Below are 17,668 nucleotides of genomic sequence, written 5' to 3'. Positions count from 1 at the left end.
AAACACCACATGTAAACAGCGCATAAAGATGACAAGTCAAGCAGCAGTAGCCCATTTTTCAGCCAAAAAAGGAAGCAAAAGAAGAATAAAAATTACCAAAAAGTAAAACATTCCTGTAGGTCCCCGCGAGCCCCCACCCCCCAAACACATAAATTATAGTTTGGGTATAGTTCTGGCCAACTGACAGCTTAAAAAGGAACATTATGATAAACACTCAAGATGGGGATAAACTAACAACAGGGCCACCACAGGGCCAGAAAAGATTAAAATTCCAATCTTTCCTCCCTGGTCTGCCATCCTTTATCATGGATTTCATCTCTCTGGTTCTAATTTGTTCTCTTGGCTGGAATTCCACTCCCCTCCTCCCTATCGCTTTTGTTTTGTTGTTCATGTTTGGTGGGCTGCTGCTCCTCAGCTAGATAAAGTGCCTTTGTAGTGTTCATTCATTCGCTTCTCCACAAACTCGAGGTATTTTCGAGGTCCCCTTGTACTACTCCCTAGTATACGTGGACTAGATGTGGATATATGGAAAGAGGAGCTTATTCAGGAAGATGCTGATAAAATGATTTGTTATAGGACTATCGCTCCACAGTGCAGCCTTTCTGTGGCCTTTACAATGGCCATTACCCTTTACACGTAGTGTTCAATAATTTCCTGACAGGGTTGTTATTAGATTATCCCCAGAAGAGGTGAATGCAAAAGAAAACAGCTTCAAATTTCATGTCTGAAGCAAAATTTTGACTATTAGATAATAATAGAAAATTTTGCCTTTACACTGCACTCACCAGCAAGAACTCCACAGATCAAATGAGTGTTCTCACACACCTGAACAGAGCTCTGGAATTGAAAAACGCTTGAGCAAATGTTAAGAATCTCAAGGGACAAGAACCCTAACGACTCATTTCATTTCAAAATACTACAAAGGAAAATGTTTGGGGAGGATGGAGATGGTCATGGTAGTACAGAGCAAAATGAAGTTTATTTGACAGTATTTCCCCCACAATTCAAATTTTAGAAATGATTAAAGCCATAATAAGCACTTAAAAAAAGTATTGCCTAATTTGGTGGCTAGGAAACAGCATCTTGATTCACAAAACTAAATACAAGAGGAAACTATTATTAGATACTAACGAGCTGTGCCTTTCTTTTCCTAAAAAATTCTGTAATAATGAAAATGGCTTTCCATATTATCATTTTCAGAAACCTCATGAAAAGGAGGAACATTAATAATGTTTTTATATTTCTCTGATATGGCCACAAGGTACAGTAAGTAGACCACTCCAAAAATTACAGTGTTCTTTTAAAGTAACCATCTGGATAATACATGATCATAGAATCTACAGCTGTGCAAGGAGATAAGGTTTACTCAAGGTAAAGCTAGAGATGAATTGATATACCTTTGGTTAATTCTCATTACAGGAGCAAGCTCATCAACCCACACACACCCACCCACTCCATTCTTCATGCTTCAATATGATCAGAGTGGCAACACTGGGTGGTTAATAACTACTAATCTCTAGAGCGCTTAAAAAATTCAGCATATTCTAAATGCTTCCAGCAGATTTGACAATTCCATGTATTACAATGACTAATTAAATGTTGATGAAAAAAGTTATTTTTAAAACTTGATACATATAAATCAAAAGAATTCAAAGCTGATTTAAAACATTATTGTCTGACAATTGAATGTTGGTTAGCTCTGTCTTAGGCCAGAGTAAAAGACAATTCTTGGGCTTCAGAGAAAACAATGGAAATATGGAGAAACGAGAGAAAAATCTGCAGAAGACTGACAGATAGCCACCCCTTGCTGATCAGCTGGGGCAGAGTGGGTAGGACTTGCGTACATCACTCCCCATCAATGTGTTGGCAGTCAATGCCAACACACAGTGACCCTATAAGGGAAAACAGAATTGACCCTCAGGGTTTCCCAGGCTGTATCTTTATGGAAACAGATTGCTACAGCTTCCTCCAATGAAGTGGCTGGTGGGTTTGACCCACTGACCTCTGTGTTAGCACTTAACATCTAAGCCACCTAGGTTCCTCATATACATCATTAAACCCATTGCTCTTGAGTTGGTTCTGACTCACAGTGGCCCTGTGGGACAGAGAAGGACTAACTGCCCATGGAGTTTCCAAGGCTGTAAGCTTTCGCTCACAAATGGTGGGTTCAAACTACCAAGCCAAAAGCTCTAACCACTGCTCTCTCAGAGCTCCTGGACAACACGGCTAGTTCCTATTTCTTTAATGACTAGGAACAATCGGAATCAGATTTGCAGTAAGATTTATTCGTGGAAAGTTTACATATTAACAGAGCACATAATTTAAGAAATAATATCAGAGAAAATGTTCTAAAAGAGAAGTTCTTCAGCAGATTTTCTTAGGTTCAAATATCTTGCTGAACTTTCAACAGAGAAACAATTTATTACACGACACCTTAGAGCTAAAGGATCCTGGACAAGGGAACTCAAGGAACATAACTTTAGGGGGTCATTAGACAGTACCTCCCAAAGCTAATTCCAGATCAACTCATGTCAAATAGGGAGCAAAGACACTTCCATAAGTGTAACCTTATTATGATTTTTTGGTAAATAATGCTTTATAGACCTTGAATAGTGGGGTTCCCTTTAGAGAATTTTAAAATTTTACTTTGAAAGTAATGATGAGGAAGAGGTAAATTTCTGAAAGGGTTTCCTTAACTATTTATTCAACCTTAAATCTACACAAGTACTTGAAGTACTAAGGCTGTGTGTGCAGCAAAAGCTTAGCGTGAAACCATTTCACTTTCTTCACTCTGTTTATTAGGGATCTCTAAATCCTGGCTCAGAGAAGGTCGCTTGGGAATTGTTTCTTTACTTCTTAGGGGGAAATGGAGGCAGTTGTTTTGTTAAGCGGTAGTATTTGTCAATGAAAAAGTTAAAAGCATAGTCAACCTGGAAAGTGACAAAGGCCAGAGTGCTGTGGTGGTTACAGATAGCTTAGGTTACAGCTCAGGTGTACCGGACTGCCTGGGAAACAGAAACACATGCACTGTCTTTTGTTTTCCATTTGAAATCATAACTGAGAAATAAATGAAGATGCTGAGACTGTAATTATAACTTTCCAAATATTCACTCCCAAGTCAGAAACCAGAATCAATTAGTTCTCTGGTCGATATCAGGGGTCAGCAAGCTATGACCGGCAGGCCAACTCCCAGCTTATTCTTTTCTTAGTATGGATAAGACTTAATGGTTTTTCATTTTCAAATGAATGGGGAAGAAAAAGAATGACATGTAGTGACACGCAACTGTGTGACTGGAACCTGGTTGTGGCCATTTGTTTATGTATTGTCATTGATTGCTCTTCTACTACAATAGTTGTAACAGAGACAATAAGGCCTGCAAGCCTAAGGTCCAGGGTTCAAACTCTTCAGCCACTCCATGGGAGAAAGGTGAGGCTGTTCGTACAAAGAGTTAGTTTCGGACATTTATATAGGTTGCTGCGATTTGGAATTAACAGCAATGGGTCTGGGTTTTTTTTGGTTGGCCTTTCAGTGACATAGTTTGCAGACCTCTGATATATATGATATTTAAACTTTCAAGAGTTTGATATATTTGGTGTTTTTATCTCACATAAATCACAAGAGAAAAAGCATCAAGTTAAAAATGCATTTTAAATAACTACAAATTGTCAGATAACTGGTTCTTTTTATAACACCACACTGTCAAATGATTTACACATACAGATATGAAATATATTCTCAGACAATATGTTCCAGACAATATGTTGATTATTACTGGTGACAAATGGATAAGAACTTTTGACTGAGAACTAAATTATAAGACATTAACAGGAGAGATTGATTATCTACCTTTGCACAGGAAGATTCTTTGGATCAACCAGGATAATCAACAAAAGATACAGCAGCATCTTACTGTTTTTTGTATGCACTCATCAGGAAATATGGTGATTACATAAAAGGAAGAATTTGGAAAGTTTTCTAAGGGAGAAAACTTGCTGTCATTATGGTTCAGTGATAAATGACATTCCATAATATATTCCTTTGGCACAATTTGTGATCCAGTACAAGAGAGTTTAAGTAAGAAATTGGAATTTATTTGTTTAAAATCTGTAATTAATCATTAATTCAGTTTGTTGTTCTTAGGTGCCATCAAGTCAACTTTTGACTCACCGAGAGCCCATGTGACAGAGCAGAACTGCCGCACAGGGTTTTCTAGGTTATAATCTTTATGAGAGGGTGCCAGGTCTTTTCCCCTGGAGCTGCTGGCTGGGTTCAAACCATGAAACTTTTGGTTTACAGTTAAACCATTAACCACTATACCAATTAGGGCTACTTTTAGAAACCCAAACACCAAACTCACTACCATCAAGTCGATGCTGACTCACATCGACCCTACAGGACAAACAAGGTGGAACTGCCCTTGTGGGTTTCTGGGACTGTAACTCTTTATGGGAGTAAAAAGTCCTGTCTTTCTCCTGAGGAGTGGCTGGTGATTTTGAACTGTTTACCTTGCAGGTAGCAGTCCAATGCGTAACCATTATGCCACTCCTGGGTTCTTTTTATAAACGTTAATTGTTATGTACAGGCAATGTGGTATGTGGGGTACAACGGTGAATAAAACAAGGTCTCTCTCCCACCTTTGATAATCTGTTTTGAGGATACAGGCAAAACTAACAGATAGATTAAAAACAGTTCAATCATTTAACATCACTTTTTCTGGTGAGGATCTAAATAATTATCAGGATGCTAAACAGAAAGTAAAGGCCTATAACTTTATCAAGTCACACTGCTGGAAATCAAATCACTTGGAGGCTCTAAAGCAGGTGAAAGTGAGTCAGGCTGTCCGAGAAGGACAGCAGACAGAGCCCGGGCTTCTCATTCGGTGCTTCCTCAAGATATAGGAGTGGTGCACTCTTGTCAACAGATTTACAAAACTACCTTCTCTGCCTCTGGCCATACACACAAGCTTTTATCTAAAAATAATTTTAAGTACTTGTGTTATCTCTGAAGAAGCTAAGATTACCAGGCATTTCAAAATGTTCTTTGAGAGAGAGAAAATTGACGGGAAGAGGCTTAAAGCATAACAGACCTTAGGGCAGCAACCTCTGCATAACAGGGTCCCAAAGAAAAAGCTAACAAAACAAGGAAGGCTAGAACAGGAAGATAGCAGGAGGACAGGAAACACACTTGGAGGAAAATTGGGGTGGATCTAGAGATCAGATGGTAAATTATCTGAGGGTAAGGGCTATAACTAACTCCAACATGAAAGCTACCTGTAGCAGCGTTAAGAACTATAAGGTGAAAGAAGATGGGAAATTCTTTAGAATGCCTTCATTCTGGACCAAGAGATGAAAGCTACAGAAAGCCATTTTGACTTGTATAAGAGAAACATATAAAACGTACAGAGCTGCCCAAGGATATAATGAGCTATCTTAGGAAAGACCAACCCCTAGAGAAGGACATCATGTTTGGTAAAGGGGAGAGGTGGTGAAAAGAGGAGGGTCCTCAACGAGATGGATCCACACAGTGGCTGCATCAATGTGCTCAGGCACAGGAACAATTGTGAGGATGGCCCAGGGCTGGGCAGTGGTTTGTACCACCTTAGGAACCACTTAGGCCTAGGCTGGGAGACCACCTGGTAGGAATGCTGTCTATAATAGCCAAGCATTGGGAGGGTAGTTCAGTTGGCTTGGAGGCCTATCCAAATCCTAAGAATGCTATCTCTTTGTATCCTTACAATGGACAGTATAATGCCTTGCTAGTGGTTACTGAATGAATAGCAGGGACCGTACTTTTTTCCTTAATTCTTATTTTCTGTGTTTTACACACACACACAATCTATTTTAAGATTGGTAGAGACTGACACAGAGAAGCTGAACTGAATCCTTCATTGGTTGTTGTTGTATGGGGGGGTAGGACATGAAAAAGAGCTGGAACTTTGTGTCTTCCCACTCTTTAATCTTTGAAACGCCAGATCTATTTATTGTTATCCACAACGAATTCTGACTATATTAAAGAGGGCTCGCTGAGCTCTAGAATATCAGTCACAAAAGCGTAGACAAGCATTCCCAAAGTAATCATGTCCTCAACAACCTATCATCCAATTTTAGCCTGCATTTTGATCTGTGGGAATAATGAACTACTTACTATCAGTAACCATACTTCTTTTTGGGCTTGTAAGTTCTAAAGTGATAGGAATTTAATTAACCACATGTAATTCTCTATGACTTGGTAATTGCTATCACAGCCATTTCTTACTTTCCCTCACTCCAACACCATACCTTCTTAATTATTTCATGTACCCCTTTCCACCACTGCACAAATGTGTCCCTTTTTGTGTCGTTCATTCTGCTGCAGAAAAAGGGCAAGGAGATAACAACAACAGAACGGAGAAAGGCCTTATTGATAACATGCATACAATATAATGTAGAGGAGGCAGACATGGTTAGTCCTCATGTCATACGAATTAGGGAACAAGGATTTGTCCCAGTTCTGGCATCAAAATTACAAACAACAAGGGTAGCCTGACTGCAATGAAAGAAGGGGGAAAAAGCAATACGTAGATACAATCTCATTCTCTTGGACTTGTCTTACTTTTATAAATATGTGACCACTTGGTAAAGCCCAAATATAAATTCTGATTGGCAAGGTCTTTAAAAAAATAACTGAACCTCTCCTGACTAGTGTGTCCTGTATACTTTTCTATAAGGAATATTTTAAAAGTGATTTGGGAACAAGAAGAAAGCCAATTTGCTTTATCTATAGCAATTGCAGGGTGAAATTTAAAATAGTAGTTAGTAAAAAGAAATACTAGGTTCTAGGAAGACAACTAGAAATCGGATCCAACTTGGTTCTGTCTGTCCAGATAACTGAAATCTACAGTCCCCAGTCTGATCCTAACCAGCAGAGTCAATCTCTTTTCCAATCAAAGCCTTTACTAAGGATGTAAACATGTAATAAACTAAGTATTCTATTTGGATAAGTTGAATGGCTGGAGGGTAGAATGAATTTGGAAAGACATTTTTAAATTTATTAAGTTTCAAGTGTTTAGTCAAATATCCCAAAGGAGGTGAAACAACCAGTGTCTATTGGTCAGAGAGAGATGGGTAGAACTCCAAAGATGGTAGCCCTTAGTCACCCTCAGGTCTGAAACGGAACTCAACCCTATGTTAGAATAATCAACCACTGAAGACCAAAAGGGCAGCATTTACCCAAGGGTTGGGAAAGGAGGAGGGATAGAAATAGGAAACAAAGGAGGAAGTGAGATAAGCAATGGTACATTGAAGGGAAAGAGTTTAAACCAAATTGTGTATGGACCATGGACTATAAAAATGATTGATGATCTGCTCTGTAAACGCTCACCGAACTTATAATTAAAAGTTAAAAAATGAAAAAAGAAACAGTTTACTTTTAAATAAAAAATTCTAAGAAGCTAATTATTTTGTCCCCAGCTCCCAAAAGACCAAGAATTGATCTGATGTTCAACTGTCAACCAAAACCTCTGATTCCTGGACCACATTACAATACTCATGCTTATGAGGTAGGTTTGTCTCTAGTTACTAGGTGGAAATCTGGGCACCAAATAGTAAAGTGAACTTTTCAGAATCACTCTGGGATGAACAGCAAAATCAAGGAAAGTATGTGAAACTTCTTATCAGACCATATTACTATCTTTAGTCCAAATTATTTTTTACTTATCAATCTACCATTAAGAGGGTGAATCATGGTAAAATCAATAGTTACTTAGATGTCTAGTATTGATAATAGAATGAGGTGGGAGAAAGAAATCAAGACTATACTTTTATATTATAAATATCAGCAGCATTAATATTACTTAATACAAGTTGGAATGTCCAATATTTTTCTTCTGATAACTCTGATCAGCTAAGTTCAATACAAAGAGTTGGCTATTCTCTCATACCCTATTCAAAGAGGAAGGGGTTTCTATTTTAGGCCAAAGCTAAGTATCTCGGAGAAATCCTGATGAGCTACTGGAAACCAAAATTATGGCTTGACTAGACTTCAATGAAATTTGTGAAGTAATTCCAATATAAAAAGCATACATAATCCTGGTTGAAGTTTACAACAGTAATGAATAAAAAAACTATGTACAAGGACAAAAACTGGAAATAGAATCTGAAACAGTTATAAAAGTATGAAAAAAATCATAAGATTATTTCTTCTTCAAAAAAACCCCAAATAATCTAACCAATGTTATAATTTCATTTGTTACTTCATTAAAGAAAGCATTTAACTCTATTTCACAGATAAAGGGGGATATTAATGATGATCATTTTATTTGAGATTTTTATTTTCTTATGAGTGAATCAATATGCTTTCTTATAAAATACCTGATATAAACAGACATAACCTGTGACATGAAAGACTCACATTATATTTTAAAACCTAAGCACATTCTAGCTTCTTTTCCTAATTTTAAAGAAAAATCTATAGTGATTGAGTAGCAGTTCTCAGGAAATGCCAGAAAATTCATTGTACATGTCTTAGGAGATGATAGCACAATATGATGGATGCTGAAAGACAAAAGATCCTTGGCTTTGCTGTTCTCTTTTTTTTTCCCAAGAGACCATCTTCCCCAAAGCAAGTCTTGCCGAGAAGTTTCACTGACTAAAAATCATCGAGAAGTAAGACACAGTATAAATTCTCATTTTGATAACCCTATAAACTTAGATTTCAAAACAAATATTTGAGACTACATTAAGAAAATCACCCATCCATATTGGTACATTCAAAGACCAGAGGAAGCAAGCTACATGCAAGGTTTCATTAATATTGAGGTTAAAAAACAAAACTGGTTAGGTATTAGAGTTGTGCTCTAAAGAGAGAGCACGCACATATTTACATACCGAGAAACCTTTAGAAGTCAACATGCAAACAGAGGACATACACTTGTCACAATAGTACTTTAGCTCACAAGGCCATGATGAAAAACAATTGATTTCAAAACAAAGTGCACGAACAAACAGGTCTGAAGTGCATCAGGAAAACAAAGTATATAAATATATATATATTTAAGCTTGTCACACTAAGTATTGCTTCTAGCAATATAATTACAAGTCACACAGAAGCTGCACAGTATTTTAATTCTGAGAAGGGTGTGTTTATGTAAATCTGTACTCCAGGGCTTTAGAGATGGGAAGGAGGAGGAGTGGTCTGGGAAATTCAGCCCTAGCTGGAGGCTAAGGGGCACCAGCACCATTTTCCTTAAACCACCAACACTCTACTTGTGAAAAGATGATATTTAATCTTTGCAGATCTCTTCCATCCATCAGGCAGGAAAGAGTCATCTGTCCCTGCACATCTCAAAAATACTCAAAAGAAGGCCACTGAAGTCAAAAGCCCTTTTCCAGAAAAGGCCTTTGTATATACTGGTTTGATATCCCAAGAAAAGGAGTGGTTATGGATTTGTAGATTTAAATGCATCATTTTAAGGCTTCTGAAAGGTTAGCAAGTCAAATTTCCCCCTTTGAACTAAGGAGCCCACACCACACAAATGACTGCAGAGAATAAGGAAAGTGTTCCATTAAATGTTTCAGGAGTATCCTGCTTTGTGTGACAATTGAGGAGGAGGGCACAGCAACAGTAACCATGCAGGCTGAGAGTTAAAGCTTTTAGGGAAAAGACCAACCTACCACTAGTTTAAATACGATTGATTGGTCTATATAGCACAAAGGTTTGTTAAACCTCAGTGCAAAAAAACCTGGCTTGGGCAATCCATTGCTACTCCTTTATACTCCAAGTGACATACTCCATGAAGAGTAACATATTATTGACAGAAAAGTGATCATAAGATCTCCCCGAGGGCAGTGAGAACTACCAAGATGAGAGGGCATGATACAGGTGATAGATAACACAGTCGAAATCAAGGACAGAAGTTCAATGGTCTCAGTCTTGACATTCTGATGAACACATCAGGTGATGGGCACCCTTTCTTCTGATCACAGAAAGACCAACCACCAAACAGCCAATACAAGGACCACGAGAAAAGACATCAGGAAAGGAATACGAGGAGATGGGAAAGTACTAGAGTAGAGGTGGCACTTTCTGAGAGACTTGTGATCCTCGGGTATTGGAATAGAAACCTTGGGAAGAATGTCTTCATTTTCTTGCTGGGGCAAGGCTCTTTCAGTAGATCTCTCTTGCTTTTTAATTTTCTCTTCATCCTGTACTAACAGAGCACGTTCTTGTGTCTGCTTTCACGGTAGAAGATCAAGAAAGACAGAGAAAGATGAACAAAATGACAGATGGAAAGTGCTCAAAAACGATACTTGGGGATGTGCAAAGGATTTGGGAAGATCTTTTGGATGTGCTCTACTTTAGCATCACTTCAGTTTGGCCATGCATCCTGGCAAAGATCTATGATACAGTAAGGTGCACAATAGAGGATTTTGTGAGTGAATGAGCATCAGGACATCTGAAAATTCAAGCAATCACTAGACTTCTTCATCATGTTTGCTCTTCCATCAGAAGATATTCACATATGAATTTTGGATATTTTTTCATTGTTTGAGTGCTACCAATTTTTCTTAGCGCAATTGGGCAAAGCCAGTAATGAAGCATTATTTTTGCCATTAGAAAAGTTACTTTTATTATAAATAGAATGGCAGAATATAAAAAGTTCTCTTCATATTGACTTAAAAAATGCAACAGTTCATTCAGTATGGTATGTAATTAGCTTTGCTCATGGGAGTAAAAATTGTAACCCTATATATTTTAAAGACTGCGAAAGAAGAAGTATAAAAGTTTATAATGCGCCTCCACGGTCTACTTAAGTAGGACACAAATTATTTAGTCCTTGGAAACCTTAAACATACAAAAACGAAATCCTACAAAATTTGAGTAATTGTAAACTCACTCCCTCCTCCTCTTTCAGAGTCATGATTACTAATGACAATGATGATAATGGCAACCATGAAGATATGTGTATTACATTAAGCAACTACTTTTGATACGTTTAAGGAATGCTTTTGCCCCTCACCCCTGCTCCCCCCATTTGTCCAATTGAAAAGCTTTCTCCCCTCCTCCTTGGAGTCTGTACTCTGCCATCCACAGTTAAGACTGATGTCATCTATGAAAGGAAAAACTTGGCTCTAAGTTCTCTCAGTTGGGCCAGCCTTCTCTGATCAGATTGGAAGCTTGAAACTGGTTCTTTGCACACCCCTAAGTGATATGTATCAGGGAGAAAGTAGCTGGGGGACTGGTCAGCAAAAATAAAAAGGAAGAGAAAGGATGCAAAATTATAGTGATTTTTAAAAGAACAAAAAAGGGAGAAGAAAGACAACATAAAAAGAATAGGGAACAATTAAATTCATTTTCTCTCTGAAAACATATTTACATCTTCATGCAGCTTCTCAACCAGCCATGCGCCGAAATAAGCAAATCGAAAGCTGCAAAAGTTGCAGCGGTGGGAGGGTTATGTGTTAGAGCCAAAAGGCTGTGAGTGTGAATTCACTACTGTAGCCAAAAGGAAAAAAAATTACTCAGCAGCTGCTGTTCAGTTCTGGGAGGGTTATCTGCTTACTGCCATGGCAAGAGCAAATGCTGATTTAGAAGCACACGTCATAACAGCAGCTTTACCTCTGGCCCACCAACCTTTCTTTCCGAGGGAAGGATAGAGGTTTTCTTCACCTGGTATACACAAATTACATAAAATTCAATTGCCATGCAATGCAGTAACAATGCTATTGAAGGTGGAAGAGGTATCCTCAGAGAACAGAAATATTGTCTTAATTATTAAAGAAAAAGTAAGAAATGCCGAAAGTGAAATGATCCCTCTCTATGTTATCATAGCACAGTTCTTAAATACGCCATTACTCAATTGGAGGGGTGCTGTACATAAGCATCGAGCTAAAATTGCTCAAGCACTCCCCATGGGTCTGAGTTTATAAAAAGTTATTTTTTTTTAAGTCCACAGAAATGACATCTCCATTCCCATTAATAGCCCTGACATAATTTCTGGAGAATTTCTGTTAAGACATATGAAAATTTCTGGAAATGGAGAGTAATTCAAATTTACTCAATGCCATTCAAGAGAGTTACTAAGTTATTTATTTTTTAAGTAGTTGAGTATCTTATTACTTGCACAGAGTCAACATAAAAACTTCTAAAATATGCAGTTCTGGTTCACAGGGAGGGTTAACCAGGCCATACTTGAATAATGAAGCTTATTTTCTTGGAGACATAGGCTTAAAGAATTTTATAGTGAGGACCTCAAAGATCATGTAACTCAGGAACTAGGGTCCTGACAAGATAAACTGTCCAGAATTATTCACTTAGGTTTTGATGAGCCGGCCCTCTCAATGAAATCAAGTCACCACTTCTGCTCGGCTCTATGACTTACTGCTAGTGGCATCACTGTCTCAGTCCAGGGCACATTCTCCAGATTCAGAGCATGAAATGAATGTTATTTCTATCAGGGAATGGAGGCTGAGGACAATGAATAAGAACAATGGTTTCTACCATTCCTGGTATATCTGTGCCATTCGGGTGTTCTCTGGCCTTGGTGAATCTGGGTTAAACTCTGTTTGGAGACCTGTTAGCCAATTGTAATTGCATTTTTGAAAAACACAACCCTTTTTAGATCAACTTTTATCATCTTCTCCAGTTCCAGAAACTAAACAATAGCTTTAATAGTTTCCCATGAATTCTGCTTGTGAAAATTAGTTTTAAAAATTAAAATTACTTTATATTTCTTAACCAGAATTACTATTTGTGTTTGGGGTGGGAGGAGGAGAAACAAGGATATCATTGTTAAATCATCACAATCACTCATCAGATCAATGTGACTATTTATATAAATATTTAACCTCTACAGGCTAATGATGAAGAAAAGAATCTTTGGGTATATGCTCGCTGCAGAGATTCATTTATTCTAACGTAGGATTTCCAAAATAGGACATGGCAACAATAACAGAAAAAAACAGCCCCTGAAAGGTACCCCTGGCCCACTCTAGTTGTGACCATCTTATAAAACATCATATTAAACGTTCAGAGTCACACTTAACAGAGTTTTTATAAAGTTGAATTATTATTATGAGTAGTTGGTCTTCTACATTCTTTTAGGTCTCTTGGTGAATTATGTGATGTGGCCAGTCATTCCAGACATTTCTAAGTTGTACAAATGCTCAAATAAAGTTAAAAAATATTTAAGCCCTTCCCAATTTTGACCTTACTAAATTTAGCAAACTCCCTGGTCCCCAAAGGCACAGTCTGAATATAAACAAAGCTCTGCTGGCCTATGGTCAATTTGTAAACACGCACGAGCCGGAAGCATGCTGCTGCAGAGTCCTCTGCTCAGCACTTCCTAGATTGGGTGGCCTACGTGGTTTGAACCACAAGAGTTTCATTAGGCGTGCATTAAAGCTGCAATGAATTGGCAAGGCACCAAAGCTAAGTGTCAACTTTAAATTTTATATCAGATCTGGAGTATTAAGATAAAAAATGTTATTCCATTTATTCTAACACTTGGTCACACTGAAACAGTACTCACTCCGTCTCCTGTGGGGACTTGGCCATTGACGTTAAGTGTTCGGAAGGGGGAGTGAATGGATAAGCGTTTATCCCACTCACTAGGCCTCGGTTCAGGCACAGATTCCATAAAGTTCTTCTTTAGCTCACTGATGCTGGCATGGTGTTTTTTGATATCTTCTTGGCTCTTATCTAAGTCCTATAGTTGAAAGGACAAAGGTACAAAACAGTAAATACTCAGGACAGAAAACCATAACAGGAGCAGCCCATCAGAGACTATGAGCATTGGTAGAAAACACACCATATCTAAGATAGCATTCACACTGTGAATATACAGCGTGGTATATTTGCTATGTTTCTTTTTTTTTTTTTTAAACAAGGTCCTTTCTTGGAAGCAGTGAAGCATTATAATCCCAAAGATTTTAGCAGTTATAAAACAGAGCTCACGCCTTAATTTTGCGACTTTTCCCCATTATGATGCAGTGCCAGATCTCCAACTCCTCATCCCAAGAAGGTAATCCTACAACTCAATTAGCACCAGCTGGATATAACCTCTTTAGGCTCAGCACAGGCAGGATGGAGATAGCAATAGATAAGGATCAACCGTGGTAAAAGATTCCCTGCCACCACTGGCTACTTGATACTGGTAAAGGTACAAATATAATTGTACAGAACCCCTCTAGTTCCAAACAAAGACAATTTGGCTTCTCTATTACTAGGAGTTAATGTTCCTTTTTGTTAAACAGAAACATCACTTTTTAGATATAAAAATCCATCATTGGAATTCCTGGCTCAATGCTCTGGAAAAGATTGTTAATATTTAAGAAAAAAATTACTCAGGATATGAAATATTATGGTTCTTTCTTTGCCAGTACTATTCAATGAACTAGGTTGTCTGTTTTCCAGCTTCCAACAGCTTCACTTCATTCCTTATTACAATTCAAATTAGGAACCTTCTAGTAATCGTCAATGGAGTGAGACTGGATTAACGGGAGTCTACCAAATATCTAATATGCTTCCTTTATTTAATATAACTCAATTGTTCTAGCAGCTTTAGATTCTGGGCAACTCGGACAGAGATCCAAAGGAGGTGCCACACAAGTTTAAAAAAGGAGACTTGACTGAAAAAAGTCGGAAGATACAACAGGAAGACAAAAACTGTTATTTTTGTCCAACACACGTCTCTGGAAAAATAACCTCACAAATCTATGCTTGAGATCAGAACATGTGGGAGCCCATAACTTGGTACTATGAAGAATTCTCTAGTCTATATCCAGATACCGCTGAATCCAAGAAAAGGATAATGTTAAATATATCTCCTGATGTGCTGTATTTGTGGATTCAGCTGTCTTTTTTTTGGCTCTGTAGGGAACAGCTTTGTTTTGGGAAAAATTAAATAAAATCAACCAACCAATAAAACTGATTCATTTAAATAGAAATTTGCTAGAACGTTTTTTTCTGAGGTAATATAAGCTTCAATTAGTAAAATTATCCCAACAGCAACAGCAAAGGGAAGTAGCATAGGAAACAGAATCAGTGAGACACATGAAATCAAATTTTATTCTAGAGGGATTCATTCAGGACATTCAGTTACTAATCTATATTTTTATTTACACAAGACTGAGTCCTGTCTAATTGTTTGGAGATCAGTCAAAGAGACCACTAGCCCCAAAAGTGCAATTCTGTAGCTTCCCCATAGGAGCACCTCTTGCCTGCTGGGATGAAATGTGAGTGTATCTCGACCAGGGGCTTCACTAGGGGAAAACAACAGTCTGCACTTTTGTTCTAGCTGAAAGCAAGAAAGAATGTTTACTAGCTAAGGAAAGCATGAAGGAGGCTCAGTGAAAGATTCTGTGGTAGGGTTAACTGGCATATAAAGCCTTGAGACCCAGCTCTGAACTGGAAATTACATCGATTTGGGCCAGAAAGCACTTAACACATACATACCTACTGCCATGGGGTCAATTCTGACTCATGCATAGGAGGGTTAAAAGTGTGAATGGAAGAAAACAAAAATGAGCCAAAGATATTATGGACAAACCACAACATGCTGGGTTAGTATCTTAGGCCTTTCATGGTCCATGGGATAAGAATGCCCATCTACATTTTCTGCCTCTGGCTTAGTGGGAAGCAGGTATTCCACTTTTAATGAATGCTTTCATCTGGTGGGAAGCTGTATAACTGCCTGACTCTCAAGACAGACTTCATCCCAACAACCTCAGCACCAGAGACCCCTTGAGACAAATATATGGCCCACTAATTGTACAAAAATCCATATTAGCAAAAATTTAATTTCATTCAAAATGTCTTCTATTAATTAGAACACATGATTAAAATTTTGTGAAATTAATACTGGCTCAAAAGGTCTAATATGAGAGATTGGTGATTTGTTATTTTTCTCTTCTAGCTTTTAATTAGTATGGAACCTGAGGAAATAAATGTTTCAGTAAAGTCAGCTATCTTCTTAGGGAGCTTTCTCCATCCTTCTTAGCTGGCTCTATTGGAGACCTGTGGGGGCACAGAGTGAAACGAAGATCTCAAAGGGACCTGTTCCAAATAGAATTTGTCATAGACGCTTGCTACAGGTTCTCTCTGGGAGATGGAGGAGGAGGCGGTAGATCTAAAAATGAACTCGACCTTATTTGTGCCAGAATAAAGCATTAGTGGGGGTGGGGTAGGAGCAGGGGAAGGAGGAATGTTAAAAAAAAAAACACAAAAACAACATACCAAAAAAATCCCTGCTAGAGTGACAGATAACTTGAGAGATTTCCTTGCGGGGTGGGGTGGGGGAGGAGAAGCAAACTTCTTTTTCTAATATCTAAAGAATGATCAGTTATCTCAGCTGCTTTCAGGATAGATACTTTTTATGACTTTTTAGACACTTTAAAAAGTTACACACTATTTCACTATTTATCTTATAGTTTTAGCAGCAACCAATCAAAAACCTAAACCAAATCCCTTGCTGTGAAGTTAATTCCAACTCACAGCCACCCTGGTACAACAAAGCAGAACTGCCCCTCAGGTTCCTAAGGCTTCTGCAGAACGACTGATGGGTTCGAACCACCAACCTTTGGGTTAGCAGCTGAGTGCTTAATGACTGCGTTACATGGGCTCCCTTAATCACAACAAACTTTTCATTAAATATAAGATGCTCTCAAAAAGCAGTTAGTCATTTTAATTTCCAAACACACACTGATTTAGGAATATCCTCTCAGAGCTGTCAGTGTAATGCTGGGGGAAACACACCACACACAGGGATTTTGTGAGTCTCAAAGCCAAAATGCCACTCATGAAAGAAATGACAAATATATGATTGGCACTGCAGGTTCCACTTCGGAAGAAACACTAACGATGGACTTAGTCCAGAAACACACACACACCTGGATTGGGATATGTTGAATTTAAGGAGATGATCTGACATTGACTACCCTTCCTCATCTCTGAAGAAAGAATCAGTTTGGGTCTAGATTCAGATATGGGCTAGGGCAAAGAGGTCTAAGCTACTGTCAGGTTTGAAATAATCTAGGTTCTAGGCTTGGAATGCGTCATGTTACAGGAAAAAAAATCATGTAAGGCACCTGGTATTTCATCTAGCAGCCAGTACAAACTTTAATGAAGGCTGGGCATTAGTAAGATTTTTATTAATTTTATCAAAGTACCTTATATATAGCAGTCACTCAAAACATATGTACTGATCAAGAATAAGATAAAGTTATATCATTACTAAGAGTAATATATTTAACAAGAGATTTATCTAAAATGTTTTTTTAACATTCCAGTTTCATAATATTTAATCCATTTAATATATATTCATTTTTCATTTTAACTATCTCCATTAAAATACTGTCTCTTCAAAGAGGCTATTCTTTCCCATTTTATTTAAGTGAATCTATTGCCTTTGAGGTGACTTTGACTCAGAAGGGCCTTACAGAACAGAGTAGAACTGCCCCAAAGTATTTCCAAGGCTGTAAACCTTTATAGAAGCAGACTGCCTCAACTTTTCCCTGTGGTTATTTAGAGTAGCTCTTTATAATTAGCACAGTATACCAGTTATTTCCATTATGCCTTTTATAATAAGTTGTGATCATTTTATTGCTATTTCTTTACTCATTTTTCATATTCAAGGTCACAGTATTTTGGATTTGAAGAAAACTTAGCTAGATTCTTTTGTCAGCACAATCC

At 37.9% G+C, this 17,668-nt stretch overlaps 1 protein-coding gene across 5 annotated transcripts in view; it reads right to left on the bottom strand.

Moving 5' to 3' along the window:
• EPB41 (erythrocyte membrane protein band 4.1) overlaps positions 1 to 17,668 on the bottom strand; it is a 204,065-nt gene that overhangs the window by 26,025 nt on the left and 160,372 nt on the right. For 2 of the 5 annotated variants that reach the window (XM_075553215.1, XM_075553223.1), the window contains 2 exons: positions 13,509 to 13,685; positions 11,597 to 11,647 (listed from right to left, as the gene is read on the bottom strand). In XM_075553215.1, the coding sequence (XP_075409330.1) occupies positions 11,597 to 11,647; positions 13,509 to 13,685 (228 nt within the window). The remainder of the gene's footprint in view (positions 1 to 11,596; positions 11,648 to 13,508; positions 13,686 to 17,668) is intronic. The other 3 variants (XM_075553219.1, XM_075553225.1, XM_075553216.1) reach the window with 2 other exon arrangements.

Source organism: Tenrec ecaudatus, chromosome 1 (genome assembly GCF_050624435.1).
Source record: "Tenrec ecaudatus isolate mTenEca1 chromosome 1, mTenEca1.hap1, whole genome shotgun sequence".
NCBI lineage: Eukaryota > Metazoa > Chordata > Mammalia > Afrosoricida > Tenrecidae > Tenrec > Tenrec ecaudatus.
Note: the sequence above shows the minus strand (reverse complement) of the source record. Positions and strands in the feature narration are given on the sequence as shown.